Source organism: Zootoca vivipara, chromosome 1, assembly GCF_965207765.1.
Source record: "Zootoca vivipara chromosome 1, rZooViv2.hap1.1, whole genome shotgun sequence".
Taxonomy (NCBI): domain Eukaryota; kingdom Metazoa; phylum Chordata; class Lepidosauria; order Squamata; family Lacertidae; genus Zootoca; species Zootoca vivipara.
The window spans coordinates 88,630,708-88,648,610 of record NC_142582.1 but is presented as its reverse complement, the minus strand read 5'-3'; the positions used below and the strand labels follow the sequence as shown (position 1 = coordinate 88,648,610).

Below are 17,903 nucleotides of genomic sequence, written 5' to 3'. Positions count from 1 at the left end.
AGAGCCATGTCAGACCCATGGGTGGGAGGTGCTGAGATACCTGTTCCAGAAAAGAACCTCCAATTTGCCATGCATCTTTCCAATGTGCTACAAGCATGTTTTACCTCTTGGGAAGGTACCTGCCACTTTCCTCCCTCCCACAACGTTAAATACACATCCTGCAGTTTTACTTGAGATTCAGAGGATAACTCACTTGAGCTCAGGGTAGACATTCTCCAAGTACCACTGGAAGGATTTACAGTTCAGTTTTCTGCGCTGTTCCACCCGGTCCACAATACTGGAAGCAAAAGCAAATTGTTCCTATCTTCGTTTGTGAATGTGGACAAAAGAGATTCTCATAACACAGGCAGAACACAAGCAAAGATTATAAAATGCCCAAATGTGTGAAGTACAGTCACATGCTACTGAAACAATACAATGGCACATTTTCACAACACCTATGCTAACAGGTCCTAGCAGAGGTGCTTTTGTAATTTCTATTTTAAGCTTAGTGCAGGGGGAGGGGAGGAATCTCAGGCTGATGGGCTAAGTCAGACCTCTTCTGCCTGTCTCTTCCTCCTTTCCCATGGCATCTATTAATGTAGTCCCACTCCTCTGTTCATCTTGAACCCTTTTGGGCTGCATGGGCCAGATATGGGTGTATCCTGCGGCTCACTGTGAGAAACTGAAGTAGCATGGGTGTGTTAATTCTGCTCCCAGTAGCATCTTTCTCCTTCCTTTGCCTAGGACAGTGATGGTGAACCTATGACACGCGTGTCAGACATGACATGCAGAGCCCTCACTGCTGGCACGCGCCCTATCGGCCCATTCATGCTGTTGTCCCCCCCATTTGTTCTCCCGCTCCTCCTCACGCTACAGCTTGTCTCCGCTGTTAAAACCCCATATCCTTTTTTTGTTGTTGTTGTTGCTGGTAGCCAGAGATTGGTTTTTAACCCTTTCTGTGCTGTTTTTTCTGGCGCTTTGGCAGACTATGATTGCGTGTGACAGTGTTCATTTTTTAACCCATTCTGTGCTGGTGCCAGGGGTATGGGCAGGAGTCAGGCTCTGGGGCCTGTAGTGCTTTGCAGGACTGGGGCATGCCTCAGCTTGTGCTGGAGAAGCAAGGCGTGGCCACACAGGTGAAGTCCTCAGCTTGTGCTGGAGAGGCAAGGAGTAGTCACCCAGGTGAGGCCACTTGAGATCTCACTGCACCTGGTGGCAGGAGCTGGGAGGGATAAAAGCTGAGCATTTCCCTTCAGCTCTTTGCCACAGCAACGCTATCCTTGCCTGGTTGCATCTGACCTCCTGCTCCTTGGACCCTTGCCTTGCTTCTTGTTCCTGGATCCTCCGCCTTGCTCCTTGCTCCTTGGACCCTTGCTTCGCCTTCGCCTTGCTCTTGCCCCGTGGACCTTCGCCTTGCTTCTTGTTCCTGGATCCTTCGCCTTGCTCCTTGCTCCTTGGACCCTTGCTTCGCCTTCGCCTTGCTTCTTGTTCCTGGATCCTTCGCCTTGCTCCTTGCTCCTTGGACCCTTGCTTCGCCTTTGCCTTGCTTCGTGCCCCGTGGACCTTCGCCTCTGCCTTGCTCCTCGACCCTGCTTCTTCACCACCATCTTGCCTCTGGTCCTGACGCCCGCCGACCGGACCGTAACAGCTGGTTTTTTTGGTGCTTTGGCAGACTATGTCGGTGCTGCGTGTTAGTTCCAGCGAAGGTATTATTCGTCATTTGTTTCTGTTCTCTCCCCCCCCCCAAAAAAAGTGCAGCAGCTTTGGGGCATCCTCCCAGAAAAAAGAAAGCAACTTTTGCACACACACCCCTAAAAAAACCTCCAAAACTTTGGTCAGCAGCTCCCCCCAGAAAGCTCAACAACTCTGGGCACTTTGTGATAAATAAGGGATTTTTGGTTTGGTTTGGTTAAATAATTAGTTTTGGGTTTATTAAATATAGTTATATATTAAAATTATACATTTTTGTCATTTAAACTATAAATATCGTGAAATTATGGTTTTTTCCTCGAAGTGACAAACCACCCGAGTTATGCTTGGTTTTTTGGTAAATTTTGACACACCAAGCTCAAAAGGTCGCCCATCACTGGCCTAGGATCTAGTTATGTAAGGGTAAAGAGAAAGGTAATATACAGTAGCATATGGGGCAGCGCTGGTTACCTAACCTCCCAAAGTCTCCACAGCCTGCTGCAAGGAGCAAGGCGGTGGGGAAGTTGGCACTGCACAAACGCACCAGCTAAGCCAATGAGGTTCCACAGCAAACAACCTCTTCACCGCCTTGCCTACTCTCACTGCCAGGAGGTCAGGGAAACGCCGTCACCTCAGCCCAGGGTCTGTTTATGGTGATATAAAAAGTGAAGTCACAATGGATCCCTCAGCTGCCAAACAAATCTCATTTGCTCAGGCTTCACAAACTGAAAAGCAGACATACATACAAACAAATCATATGCTGGTACATTCACTGGTGTTGCCCTTCTCTCAAGATGTGCTTCCTTTTTATGTTTTACAAGTGTGATGCATTAATTTGTTGACTTAAAGGTAAAGGTAAAGGGACCCCTGACTGTTAAGTCCAGTCACGAACGACTCTGGGATTACGGCGCTCATCTCACTCTATAGGCCGAGGGAGCTGGCGTTTGTCCGCAGACAGCTTCCGGGTCATGTGACCAGCATGACTAAGCCGCATCTGGCGAATCAGAGCAGCGCACGGAAACGCCGTTTACCTTCCCGCCAGAGTGGTACCTATTTATCTACTTGCACTTTGACGTACTTTCAAACTGCTAGGTTGGCAGGAGCTGGGACCGAGCAACGGGAGCTCACCCCATTGTGGGGATTCAAACCGCCGGCCTTCTGATCGGCAATCCCTAGGCTCTGTGGTTTAGACCACAGCTCCACCCGCGTCCAATTTGTTGACTTAGTTTAAAACAAAAAACAAAAAAACCCCTAACCTGTAATGGTATTTTAAAACGCATAACTGTTCTGGGGGTGAGAGATTTCTTAGGAACATGATGTGTGACAGCCAATCAGTGTCATATATAGCAGGGTTCAGCTATGAATCTGCAAAACATTTTTTTTTACAAAAAAAATCCCCATAGCAAAATCCCTTGCTTGAATCCCTGGCAAAGCGCTGCCTTGTCAGGGTAGACATTATGCCTAGAAACATGCTAAGAAGAGCCCTTTTTGATCAGACCAACAAAAGGCCTAGTATCCTATACAGCATCCTACAATGGCCAACCAGATGCCGAAGCCCACAAGCAATAGCTTTCTCCTAGAAATGGGTATTGAGAGGCATATATATAGTAACCCCGATCCCAGAGGCAGGGTATAACCATCATGTTTATTACTGGTCACTTTTGATAGGCTAAAGCTCCAAAAAAATTGCCTAATCCCCTTTAAAGTCATCTAGTTCAAGCCATTTCGATTATACAGAGCCACTACCATAGGAAGCAGGAGATGAACTTCTGTTTAAATATAAAACAAATCAATACAAGAATGTGTTAATCTGCTGTTCGAATCATGTTTCCAGCAGCATGTTAGTTATGGGAGAGTGCCTATGCTGTCAGCTCTCCCTAAGAGTAGCTTATAAGAGCTATCTGACACGAATACCCATTTGCCTGGTTTGGGATGCTTACCTTCCAAATGACTTTCCAATGGCAGATGGCCGGGCCTCATAGTAATACTGCTTGTATTCGTCCATCCATACTTCTGCTGTACGTTTGGTATTTCTGCAGATGGGAAAGGTGAACCACCGTTATTTACTGTACCGCTTGTAACAACATGGAATTAAGTCACCCTTATGGAAACTTCAACCTTCCCAAATTCTCATCGCCTGCAAATTTGGAAGCATGGGGATGTCATCACTAAACTTGTACATTTTCCCCCAAACAGGAACCAATTGATGAGTGGTGGTGTTTGCACCCCACCTCTGAGCTTGCAAGGCCACAACTGATTGTGGTGAGCTGAGCTTGGGAGACACTCTGTAGGTTTTGTGGTTTTGTCTTTTGGGGCTGTGTGTGAGTAAGTTTGTGTGCTTATTTGTTTTCTTACTTGTTTGTGTGCTTGTGCTGGTTTTCTAGGGCTGCTGCCTCTTGGATTTGGGTGACTGTCCAGGCTTGTGTGGGTGTTTGTTTCTGGCTGTGACCTTGTTTGTTTCTGGCTGTGACCTTTCACCTAGAAGTGTGAGTCAGGAAGTTCAGGTGATTAGCTGTGGGCGGAGCTAGTCAGAGCTTGGAGTGCAGCGGCGCGCGCCTAGCGGCGCGCGCAGTTTAACCCATCTTTTTGACCTAGGGCAGCAAGTCTCATACGTTTGTTAGGGGGGACCTAGGCCTCTTCCTCTTTCCCCCTTGACCTCAAGGTTTTCAAGATGGAGGTGGAGGGAACAACCATTGTCACCTGCAATTCCTGTGCAATGTTTGTTTTCTTGCCAAAGGATGTGGGTAGCTACACCTGCAACAATTGCAAGTTGGTTTCCCTACTAGAAAACAAGGTTGCCCTTCTGGAAGAGAAGGTGCAGCAGCTTCAGGGGCGTGTATCTACGCTCCAGAGAATTAAAGAGCTGGAGCTTTTCTCGGATGCAGCAGAGCACACTGTCTGCACCAAGGAGGAGACAGGGGATCTCCCTGAGGAGGAGGTCAGTTCCCCAACACAGCAGCCAGATGTATGGAGGAACGTGACTCATAGAAGTAGAAGGCCCAGGGATCGCTCTGAGTGCTTAGAATTACACAACCGTTTTGAAGTGCTCATGGAAGACGAGGAACAGACTCCACCTGAGGATCTATCCCTCATCACAGTTGATGAGGAATATGAAGACGAGCAACCAAGTCAGTCCTCTGGAAATATGCAGGTAACCTTGGAAGGGACAGCACATAGAAGAATCCCAACCAAGCCTATGAAGAGGCGTGTAGTGGTGATTGGGGATTCCCTACTGAGGGGTACAGAAGCAGTGATCTGTGGGCCTGACAAGATGTCTCGAGAGGTGTGCTGTCTACCTGGGGCCAAGATCAAAGATGTAACAGAACGGCTGCAAGGAATCATAAAACCCACTGACAAATACCCCTTCCTTTTGGTGCATGTGGGTACCAATGACACTGCAAGCCATAGCTTACAGAAGATCAAAAATGATTATGAGGCTCTGGGCAGGAAGTTGAAGCAATTAGATGCACAAATTGTCATCTCTTCTGTCCTCCCAGTTGAACGACATGGCCCAGGGAGAGAGGGAAAAATAGGGGAAGTGAACAACTGGCTTCGCAAATGGTGCAAACAGGAACGGTTTGGATTCCTAGATCACGGTCTGCAGTTTCTTGAAGATGGACTTCTGGCAAGTGATGGACTGCACCTCACAAAAGTTGGGAGGAATGTTTTTGCCACAAAACTCAAAAACCTCATCAGGAGGGCTTTAAACTGACTTATGTGGGGGAGGGAGACAGTGGTCCTGAAGGTAGGAGTCTATCAAATGCTGAAGATGATCATCCAAATGTCAAGGACCAAATGGAGCAAGCAGCATGCAGACCTAGTGGTGGGACAAAAATATCCTTAAATAAGAGACATGGGGGAATGATCAACGGTCTTCAATGTCTGTATACTAATGCACAGAGCATGGGAAATAAACAAGATGAACTTGAGCTCTTGGTACAGCAAACTAAATATGACATAATAGGCATCACTGAAACCTGGTGGGATGAGTCTCATGACTGGAATGTAGTAATAGAGGGATACAATCTATTTAAGAGAAATAGACCAAACAGGAAAGGAGGAGGAGTAGCTTTATATGTTAGGGATATGTATACCTGTGAAGAGATCCAGGATTTAAAACTTCAAAGCCAAATTGAGAGTATCTGGGTCAAAATTAAGGGAGAGAAAAACAACAGTGATCTCATTGTGGGAGTTTACTATAGATCCCCAAGCCAAACTGAGGACACAGATGATGCCTTCCTGGAACAGATGGCCAAGCATTCCAAAGGAAGTGAGATAGTAGTAATGGGGGATTTCAACTATCCTGATATTTGTTGGATGTCAAACTCAGCCAAGAGCATAAGGTCGAACAGATTCCTCACTGGCCTTGCAGACAACTTCATTGTCCAGAAAGTGGGAGAAGCAACAAGAGGATCAGCCATTTTAGATCTGGTCCTAACCAATAGTGATGACTTGGTTAGTGGGGTAGAAGTGGCAGGATCATTAGGTGGGAGTGACCATGCTCTTCTGGAGTTTATTATCCAGAGGAAAGGAGCAACCAAGCATACTAAGGTCCAAATTCTAGACTTTAAGAAAGCCGACTTCAGAAAACTTAGGGAAACGCTGGGTGAAATCCCATGGACAGTAATACTAAAAGGGAAGGGAGTTCATGATGGTTGGGAGTTTGTTAAAAGGGAGATATTAAAAGCACAACTTCAGGCAATACCAATGAGACGGAAACATGGAAGGTGCCTAAAGAAGCCAGGCTGGCTATCTAAAGAACTTTTGACTGAGTTAAGATTTAAAAGGGATATGTACAAAAAATGGAAAAGGGGGGAAATCTCCAGAGAGGAATTCAAACATATAGCCAGCACGTGTAGAGACAAAGTCAGAAAAGCTAAAGCACAGAATGAACTCAGGCTCGCTAGAGAGGTTAAAAGCAACAAAAAGGGCTTTTATGGGTATGTCCGTAGCAAAAGGAAAAACAAGGAAACAGTGGGGTCACTCAGAGGAGAAGATGGTGAAATGCAAACAGGGGACAGAGAAAGGGCAGAACTCCTCAATGCCTTCTTTGCCTCAGTCTTCTCCAAGAAAGAAAACAACGCCCGACCTGAAGAATATGGAGCAGATGATTCAGCAGGGGAAACACAGCCCAGAATAAGTAAGGAGGTAGTACAAGAATACTTGGCTAGTTTAGATGTATTCAAGTCTCCAGGGCCAGATGAACTACATCCAAGAGTATTAAAAGAACTGGCAGAGGTGATTTCAGAACCACTGGCAATAATCTTTGAAAATTCCTGGAGAACAGGCGAAGTTCCAGCAGACTGGAGGAGGGCAAATGTTGTCCCTATTTTCAAAAAGGGGAAAAGAGAGGACCCAAACAATTACCGCCCAGTCAGCCTGACATCAATACCAGGAAAGATTCTAGAGCAGATCATTAAGCAAACAGTCTGTGAGCACCTAGAAAGAAACTCTGTGATCACTAAAAGTCAGCATGGGTTCCTGAAAAATAAGTCATGTCAGACTAATCTGATCTCATTTTTTGACAGAATTACAAGCCTGGTAGATGAAGGGAACGTTGTGGATGTAGCCTATCTTGATTTCAGCAAGGCCTTTGACAAGGTGCCCCATGATATTCTTGTAAAGAAGCTGGTAAAATGTGGGCTAGACAATGCTACCATTCAGTGGATTTGTAACTGGCTTACTGACCGAACCCAAAGGGTGCTCATCAATGGCTCCTCCTCATCCTGGAGAGTAGTGACTAGTGGGGTGCCACAGGGTTCTGTCTTGGGCCCAGTCCTGTTCAACATCTTTATCAATGACTTGGATGATGGGCTTGAGGGCATCCTGAGCAAGTTTGCAGATGACACCAAATTGGGAGGGGTGGCTAACACCCCAGAGGACAGGATCACACTTCAGAATGACCTTAACAGATTAGACAACTGGGCCAAAGCAAACAAGATGAATTTTAACAAAGAGAAATGTAAAGTACTACACTTGGGCAAAAAAAATGAAAGGCACAAATACAGGATGGGAGACACCTGGCTTGAGAGCAGTACATGTGAAAAGGATCTAGGAGTCTTGGTAGACCACAAACTTGACATGAGTCAGCAGTGTGATGCAGCAGCTAAAAAAGCCAATGCAATTCTGGGCTGCATCAATAGGAGTATAGCATCTAGATCAAGGGAAGTAATAGTACCACTGTATTCTGCTCTGGTCAGACCTCACCTGGAGTACTGTGTCCAGTTCTGGGCACCACAGTTCAAGAAGGATACTGATAAGCTGGAACGTGTCCAGAAGAGGGCAACCAAAATGGTCAAAGGCCTGGAAACGATGCCTTATGAGGAACGGCTTAGGGAGCTGGGTATGTTTAGCCTGGAGAAGAGAAGGTTAAGGGGTGATATGATAACCATGTTCAAATATATAAAAGGATGTCATATAGAGGAGGGAGAAAGGTTGTTTTCTGCTGCTCCAGAGAAGCGGACACGGAGCAACGGATTCAAACTACAAGAAAGAAAATTCCACCTAAACATTAGGAAGAACTTCCTGACAGTAAGAGCTGTTCGGCAGTGGAATTTGCTGCCAAGGAGTGTGGTGGAGTCTCCTTCTTTGGAGGTCTTTAAGCAGAGGCTTGACAGCCATCTGTCAGGAATGCTTTGATGGTGTTTCCTGCTTGGCAGGGGGTTGGACTGGATGGCCCTTGTGGTCTCTTCCAACTCTATGATTCTATGATTCTATGATTCTATGATTCTATGATTCATCCATCCCAACGGCTGCATCGACGTAAAACAGCTATTCAACTGTTATTTTCTCTAAGGTTATTTATATCCCACAGAACCTTGGATATGCAGGGAAGAATTCAACATAGTTACTAAGCTTGCCTGATGGAATGACTGGCCTTCTCCTTCCCCTGCATGCTATTGTGGGGGCTCTCCTAAACCTACCCCAGAGCCAATTTGGGGGAGCATGCATGGAAAGGAGGGGGGGGTGTTCAGATGGAACAACACCGAGCACATTCCTGCGAGAAAACCCCTGTAAAGGAAGAGGTACACTGGTTTCCCACCATGGTAGCTAACGAAATTCTATGGCAGTTGCCCTTCCTGGGTTGTATCCAGTGGTGTTTGCGTGTGAATGGGACAGAGTTCTACTTGCACAATGGGACTTCTCCATCCTCTTCTCTCCCTTTCAGCTCTCTGCTCTGGAAGATTGACAGCACAAGGGACTGCAGAGGAAGGGGAAGTCCTACATTTCTGAGCACAGTTCAAAGTGTTGGTGCTGACCTTTAAAGCCCTAAATGGCCTCGGTCCAGTATACCTGAAGGAGCGTCTCCACCCCCATCGTTCTGCCCGGACACTGAGGTCCAGTACCGAGGGCCTTCTGGCGGTTCCCTTGTTGCGAGAAGCCAAGTTGCAGGGAACCAGGCAGAGGGCCTTCTCGGTGGTGGCACCTGCCCTGTGGAATGCCCTCCCATCAGATGTCAAGAGAAAAACAGCTATCAGATTTTTAGAAGATATCTGAAGGCAGCCCTGTTTAGGGAGGCTTTTAATGTTTAATAGATTGTTTTAACTCATTTTTCTGTTGTAAGCCGTCCATAGTGGCTGGGGAAACCCAGCCAGATGGGCGGGGTATAAATAATAAATATTATTATTATTATTATTATTATTATTATTATGCAAGCAGAACTTCGTTCACATAATGTTGGATTCAACCCATTGCCTCCACTCAGAGCTGCTACCACTCTGTAGCACATGTGGAAGATCCAGGCGCCTCTTAACCCTCCAACATACTTGGGGTCGTAACAGGTGCAAAATATGTAAGAGGGTTGAGACATCTGGATCTTCCACATATGCCACAAAGCAGCTATGAGGGGAGGGTAATTGAACAGGGATTCACTGGCTGCCATGTGGGGGTAGAAAAACTTCTGTTGCTGGTGAAGAGAAGAGGAAAACCGGGGCTGCTGTTTTTGGCAGGAGCCGCATGTTTTCCATAATGTCTTATTCTGGCCAAAACATATCAGCGGTTTGTGAGAACCCACACAGAAATTAACACTGGGTTACTATAGACCACAAGTATCGAGCCTGTGCAGCTGTACTCAAGCAGTCACCCTTAATTTAAAAATCATATTTTTACATTAAATAGGGGCTCATTGTCAAATATACCCTATTTAATTAGGGTATAGCTCACACACTATTCTGAATTAGTATAGTGGGGTTTCCCCCCCCAAGTATATAAGTATATACCCAACGTATATAGAGGCTTTAAAATACTACAGTATTTCCAGAGTATTAGAGAAGTGTTTGCTATAAATACAAATAAACAAAAACAGCAGGAAAAGAGATAGATTTAGCCAGGAATATCCAAGCAGCTTTCATGAATTCCATTTGGGTTCATACTCAAGCCCCTGAGTGAAGGAAGGCAAACTGGCAAATAACTCAAGAAGTGTCTTTTCTTTCCTTCAGGCAAACACTATATCCTACTTGGGCCTAAATGCACTCTGCCACCCCCGTTTCCTGAACTGGGATCAAGGAGTCACCCATTCCTACTTGATATAGGTCAGCGCATTTCCCTCAGGGAAGTCATACGGATGGCGCTTCCTGAAAACGTGGCCTACTCGGCTGCAGGGAACGATCTCCAAGCTGCCTCCACACATCCAGACGCGGAAAGAAAGCTCTAGAAAAGATCAAAGACAGCAGAAAAAGAAGGTGAGAGAAGAAATGTGAAGGTTTTACGCCTTATTTTTGCACTCCCACCTCACCTTGTACATGACTAATACAATGAGAAACCACAAAGGCAAGAACAGGTAAAGTGATTTCTTAAAGCAGAGATGATGCTTCTTGCTGAGGGGGGAAATAAATGCATTTCCAACTGATTTCCCCTCCCTGGTCCCTCTGATCAGGATAGTGATGAGCTTCCTGGCCTTTTTAGGTGGAGTCTTGGGACCCCTCCAGACATCCTTTCAATTACACATTCAAGATTATTTTGTGCGTATGATGCTATCAAAGTGATCACATGTGATTCCACGTTCAATACTTTTTGTGCCTGCAGAAGGTTTGCGGTGGTCACACTGCTTCATTTCCAATCAGTGCACATCCAGTAACTTCTTGCTGAAATCCTGTAACTTTATAACCCACAGATGTTCTAGTGTATTTTTTTTATCCCACTTCTGTTGTCCCGTAGTCTCTCTGGACAGCAATAACGTGGCAGCATTTGGGGAAGCATCGCAGAACAAACTAAAGCAGAACAAATCTACCACTAATGCACTATTATTGTGTCAAGAACATGTTGTAGAAAACACCCACAATAAAACACCAGTCAGGAGGGGCCTTCCTGTAAGCTATCAATATGCATGGCATTATGTCGTAACAGTGACCAATTAAGATTCCAACAGACTTGTTCATCAGAGTAAGTTTTTCTTGATATAAATGAGCGGAGTTCTACTCCTGCAATGGGACCTCGCCTTCTTCTCCCCTCCCCCAGCAGCCTCCTGTGCTTCCCCCCAAATCTACTTGTGGGGTGTGTGTCCCCCAACCCCCCAGAGCACATGGGGGCATGCAAGAAGCTGCAAGGGGGAGGAGAGGAAGGAGAAGTCATGATGCCAGAGACAAACTTGGTTTACACAGTTGGATACATTCCAGAGGGTCTAAAGGGAAAGACAGTACATATTAGAGAAGATTGTTAGAGTAAGATGAAAAGAATCAATTTCAAGGGCTGAATCTGTGTGAGAGTACAAAGCGAGGGATAGGAAATGGAAGATGAATGCATGATCTTAAGGGCACTGGTGAAAATAGGCATTGAAAAACATTGTGGTATTCCAAGCAACATGTTTCACATTTGAAATTAAAGAGATGCCAAAAGATTGCGGGAATTCTAGAAAAACGTGTAATCTGCTTTAATCACTGCTTAGGGGGATGTCTGCACTGGTCAATGTTTGTGCTTTTTAAAATATCTGGACCACTAGAGCTTGTGCAGGTCCACACATATTATGGGAATCAACACTGGAACGGCAAACACCTGGAAGCATAACGGGCCAAAGAACCTGTCTGACACCTTCCCTTTTCTTAAAATTGGAGTTGTCTCTCTTTATTGTACAACCTTTCAGTAAAACCCCAAACCCACTACTGATTCACTTGCTAAGCAACTCAGTTTCCTACGGCAGCATCTGACTCTGTTTATTTAAACAGATATATTCTCACCCATCCGCCTTTGCTTCTAGACGTTTCGCTGCCCTAAAGTAAAATTCACTTTTATTTCTTTGTTAATAGGATCAGAGGACCACCAGGGCTTTGATGTTCAAAAGCTCATTTGAATCACTGAAGAGAGGTGACCTTGCGAAAGCTTATGGGCCCATCCTCCTGTGCTTAATATCTGCCACTCTGGTCAAGCTCCCTATTTGAATATTTATTTGGAGGCACAAAGAAAACACCAGGGAAGGGGCTGCCAGATCAATCACAAAGGAGGGGAGGGGCTGTAGAAAGGGCTTTCATGGATATTTCATATTATGGATTGCCTTTGATATGTTCTTTTGTCTGGCCGCTGAAGGTCAATACATGATGGTGAAGACCAATAGCAGCTACTGCAACAGGTGAAGTAGGAAAAATAGACTTAGCACCATCCCCAACTGATATGGATCTTTGCCTTTACCCCAAGCCTCTTGTTCCTGCCAAGACCCACTATCATTGGAAGAGTGGCCCTTACCGGGAACTCCTGGGAGAGTTGGATCTGGCCAGCATGTTGCAGGTTTTTTCTTTTTTTAAAAAAGTAGGTGAAGACCTTTCTCACCACCCTTTTATGGTAATCTGGTTTTAATGAGCTGAGTTGGGAAACATTTATTTGCATCTTTCTTCTATCATTACTGATTTTGTGGTGTTTAATTAGGATTTAATTATGGTTTTTATTGTGTTTGAATTGGATTATTTCTATAAGCTGCTTTGGGAGCCTGCTGGCTGTAGCATGGGATAGGAATAAATAAAACAGACCTGTGGCCAATATCTTAACTCAATTTCCCCTCAATCTGGAACACTAGAGCCCTTTGAAAGCCCAATGTTTGTTTTCCAACTATGACCCAGAACTGTGTCCAGTTCTGGGCACCACAGTTCAAGAAGGATACTGACAAGCTGGAACGTGTCCAGAAGAGGGCAACCAAAATGGTCAAAGGCCTGGAAATGATGCCTTATGAGGAACGGCTTAGGGAGCTGGGTATGTTTAGCCTGGAGAAGAGAAGGTTAAGGGGTGATATGATAGCCATATTCAAATATATAAAAGGATGTCATATAGAGGAGGGAGAAAGGTTGTTTTCTGCTGCTCCAGAGAAGCGGACACCCAGCAATGGATTCAAACTACAAGAAAGAAGATTCCACCTAAACATTAGGAAGAACTTCCTGACAGTAAGAGCTGTTCGGCAGTGGAATTTGCTGCCAAGGAGTGTGGTGGAGTCTCCTTCTTTGGAGGTCTTTAAGCAGAGGCTTGACAGCCATATGTCAAGAATGCTTTGGTGGTGTTTCCTGCTTGGCAGAGGGTTGGACTGGATGGCCCTTGTGGTCTCTTCCAACTCTATGATTCTATGACCCATTTCCTTCTCCAAGCTCCTAGCTACCACCACCCTCCAGCATCATGGTCAAATCCGTAGCAGTTTTGTACTAATCTAACTTACAGTTTCTATGACATTTCCTGTTTCTGGACCCCTTTCAAGCTCCAAGTATGTTTCTGAGCACAATGCAAATGTTGGCACTGACCTTTAATGTCCTAAATGGCCTCGGCCCAGTATACCTGAAGGAGCATCTCCACCCACATTGTTCAGCCCTGACGCTGAGGTCCAGCGCTGAGGGCCTTCTGGTGGTTCCCTCACTGCAAGAAGTGAAGTTACAGGGAACCAGGCAGAGGGCCTTCTTGGTAGTGGCACCCGCCGTGTGGAATGCCCTCCCATCAGATGTCAAGGAAATAAACAACTACCAGACTTTTAGAAGACACCTGAAGGCAGCCCTGTTTAGGGAAGTTTCTTATGTTTGATGTTTTATTGTATTTTTAATATTTTGTTGGAAGCCACCAAAAACACATATGCATGCAAACCAGTAATAAAGGTCTTGCAAACGTGTTGTCTAAGAATCTATAGAGTGAGACTGACATATACAGTGGTACCTCTGTTTAAGAACAGCCCTGTTTACAAACTATTCAGTTTACGAACTCCGCAAAACTGGAAGTAGTGTCCCAGTTTGCAAACTTTACCTCAGTCTAAGAACGGAATCCGTACAGTGGAAGGGCACTGGCAGCAGGAGGCCTCATTAGGGAAAGCACGCCTCGGTTTAAGAATGGTTTTGGTTTAAGAACGGACTTCTGGAACGGATTAAGTTTGTAAACCGAGGTACCACTGTACATAGATCTGCAGAGCTTCCATCCCTGGTGGCTGGAAACAGATCCTCTCCGTCTGCAAGTAGTTTCTTAATGAGGGTGAAAGCCACAATCTACGATGCTCGCAACCAGAAGGAAACATTGTGTGACCAGGTGACCTGGGAAGAACTGAAGAGAGTAGACAACAAAAGTAGAAGTCACCATCAACTCACCAAAGTTCTCTCCTCCCCAGATGTCCATCTGAGTGTCATATTTTCCAAGATGGTTAAACCAAGATTTATCTATCACAAAGATGCCTCCTGCTATGACAGGTGTTCTAGGGGAAATGAGGGCAAGAAAGGATTTACACATAATATCAGGGAAATATATTTAAATGCAACAGAAACATACTGCATATATACAGCAACATGTTCCATCTAAAGTCATTTAGAAAGAAGAACCATCAGACTCCAGAATTTTCTATGAGCTGGTGCAGACTTAATTAGAGTACAACCTTGACTGTAGTTAAGAGACAGAAGCAAGTGCAAGATCACTCATGTTCTTGCCCCGCCCATATATGTACATACACACAATCACACACACAGCCGTTAACTGCAGTTACATTGGCAGCAATTATAACCTGGTTTCTGCATAACCAGAGTATTGTATTGTTTAAGAACCAAGCAAGTAAGCCAAACAGAAGACCCTGAAGCAAAATGCAAGTTGACCGATTTCCCACACCCATGCTAGAGGCACACCTAAAGATTCAGCTGGCAGTGCAAACAGGCACCTCCATTGCCCCCAACTGAACCATCTAATCCCAGTTGGGAAGATAGGGAAAGGCAAGTAAATGCTGCCATATTAATAATAATTATTATTGATAATAATAATACAGTGGTACCTCGGTTTACGACCGCAATCCGTTCCGTGGAGGAGGTTGGTCACCGAAGCAGTCGCTCCCCGAAGGTACGCTTCTGCGCGTGCGCGAAGCACCAATAGAGCGCTTCTGCACAACCACACGCTGCGTAGATTACTTCGCATGCGCGAGCTGCGCAGATCGCGTCTGCACATCCAATGCTGCGGAACCCGGATGTAAACACTTCCGAGTCTGCGGCGGTCGCTCCCCGAAGCGGTCGTAAACAGAGGTAGCCGTAAACCGAGGTTTGACTGTAATACATTTATATCCCACCTTTGTTCCAAGGAACTCAAGGCAGCACTCATGTTTCTCCCCCTCTCCATTTTAACTTCACAACAATCCTGTCAGGTAGGTTAGGCTGAGACACAGTGGCCGTCCAATGGGTTTCCTCATGGAGGAAAGGGCTATTGAAGGCTAATACCCATCATAGCTATGCCCTGCCTCCACAGCTGGAGGAAATAATGCTTCTGAACACCAGTTGCTGGAAACCACAGGAGAGGAGAATGTGCTCTCCTGCTTGAATCCTGCTTGCAGGTTTCCCACAGGTACTGTGAGAACAGAATGCTGGACTAGATGGGCCCTTGGCCTGATCCAGCAGGCTCTTCTATTGTTCTCATGCTCTTAAGAGTTTCATGGCTTAGTGGGAATTTGAACCCCAGTCACCTAGGTTCAACACCCTGACCACTACACTGAACCACAGCACAAAAGTCAGGCAGAAGAATGTACAGACCTTGTGATTGTCCCAATCAGCCAGGTGGACCAGCAGACACTAGAACAAACTTAATCATCCTGGATGCTTAAGACTATAGAAGTTGGGAGTACTGTACTAGAGACCCAACACCCACAAATTCAGGCAGACATTTCCAATATGAGTGGAAATCAGCTGATAAGATTATGCTTCAATCCACTTATAATTCTTCTTTTAATATGCCTTGATTTGGTGGTCCTTATCTCCATTATAGTATGTGTGGAGAGAGAATGTGTGTACAGTGGTCCCTTGACTTACGAAGTACTCGACTTACAAAATTTTGAGTTACGAATGAAAAAAAATGGCCGCACACTTACGTTTTTTTCGACTTCCAAAAGGAAAACCATTGCAGTTTAGATGGAGTTTTCTCGACTTACTAATTTTAGATGTGGTTTACTCGACTTATGAATTTTTCTGTTTCCAATGCATTCCTATGGGAAACCGCTTTTTTCGACTTACAAACTTTTCGACCTACGAATGTGCATTCAGAACGGATTAAATTCGTAAGTTGAGGAACCACTGTATATATATCAGAATTAATCAGGCAGTGAATATGTAGCTCACCACCACAGAATGTGCAAATGGTTTTGTTGAAACCTTGAGGAAAAAGGATGGCCTTGTGTTGGTCGCAGTAGACCCTATTCTGGTCACACGCCAGCTTGGAAAAGTTCATTGTTCCTGCTAGACAATGGTAACAATTTCTAAAATGAGGGCCATGACATCTCCCCTGCCTCAGAAAGGTGATGGCCGCAAATATTCATAACAGCCTGAAAAACCAATATACTATGCACTGCATATTATAGCAGTGCAGGCCACTCAAGCCAACAGATTGAGTTGCAAGTATTTGTCAGGAATATTAAAACTCTTCAGGGAACAATAGATATTGATTAACCGCAGCTCTTAAATGAACCACACATGACCTCTGAACACTTCCTGAGGTAACATCAACAAATGGAACAGCTTCTCATATCAGACAAAAAGATGAAGTTGTGAGCAAAAGAGCTTACCTGATGGACTCAGTAGGATCTGTTCTGGACAATTTTTGCTCAATGGGGATTTGCTCCCACTTGAAGTGAAGGCTCCAGTCAAACCCTAAAATGTGGAACAGAGTAGAACATGTTTGCAATTTCTCAAATACAGAGGAAAACCAGAAACTGACAAGAATTTCTGGAAAATGTGAAAATAGGCTTCAAGTCTCCATTTAGGATACATTGGGAAGAAGCTTAGAACACAGCAACACATGTTGTTGTTTAGTCGTTTAGTCGTGTCTGACTCTTCGTGACCCCATGGACCATAGCATGCCAGGCACTCCTGTCTTGCACTGCCTCCCACAGTTTGGTCAAACTCATGTTCGTAGCTTTGAGAACACTGTCCAACCATCTCGTCCTCTGTCATCCCCTTCTCCTAGTGCCCTCCATCTTTCCCAACATCAGGGTCTTTTCCAAGGATTCTTCTCTTCTCATGAGGTGGCCAAAGTATTGGAGCCTCAGCTTCACGATCTGTCCTTCCAGGGAGCACTCAGGGCTGATCTCCTTCAGAATGGATAGGTTTGATCTTCTTGCAGTCCATGGGACTCTCAAGAGTCTCCTCCAGCACCATAATTCAAAAGCATCAATTCTTCGGCGATCAGCCTTCTTTATGGTCCAGCTCTCACAGCAACACATACTGCTTAGCAATAATCAGATGGTGTTGACACTGCTTATTCGCACATGATCTCAGGGCAGCAGGAGACATGCAGACTTGTGTTAGCCAGGCCTCGAGGTATCCCTATAGATGCGCCCTGTTCCTTAGCGGTATTTATCTGAGCTCAATTGCATTCCAAATCTTCCAATGTGTGTTCCCAGAGAGAAATGCAATAATTAGTGCTTCAGCCTTCCACTCAGACTGTCCTATGCCTCATTGGCCGCCAAAGTTATGAGACGTTAATCAGCACTCTCAGTGGGATGACATGTATTTCCGGGAACAAAGTCTCTCTGTTCGCTGTAATTGGCTTTTCCCCATGCGCATCACATAAAATGCTGCCTGATTTACCATTTTTGCAAATTGGGTAGATCCTGTGGGAAGAAAGGTGAATGGCAGGAGCTGTATGCAAGTGGGCTCTGCAAAACTGAGCGGGAGGGGAAGTTGAGACCTGCTCTTGAGTAGAAACAGTGTTTTCCCCAACACTTGGGGGAAAGGGTGGTGGATGTGTAGATGCCCCCCCCCCCGCAAGAGAACAGAGTGGAGCAGCTGGACTTCTTGCATTTGGGTTCCTTGTCAAAAAAT

At 45.3% G+C, this 17,903-nt stretch overlaps 1 protein-coding gene across 1 annotated transcript in view; it reads right to left on the bottom strand.

Moving 5' to 3' along the window:
• GALNT16 (polypeptide N-acetylgalactosaminyltransferase 16) overlaps nt 1-17,903 on the bottom strand; it is a 150,251-nt gene that overhangs the window by 18,852 nt on the left and 113,496 nt on the right. Inside the window, exons 8-12 of the mRNA XM_035113536.3 lie at nt 16,646-16,730; nt 14,208-14,311; nt 10,194-10,320; nt 3,612-3,704; nt 194-277 (exon numbers count right to left, since the gene is read on the bottom strand). Coding sequence (XP_034969427.3) covers nt 194-277; nt 3,612-3,704; nt 10,194-10,320; nt 14,208-14,311; nt 16,646-16,730 — 493 coding nt within the window. The remainder of the gene's footprint in view (nt 1-193; nt 278-3,611; nt 3,705-10,193; nt 10,321-14,207; nt 14,312-16,645; nt 16,731-17,903) is intronic.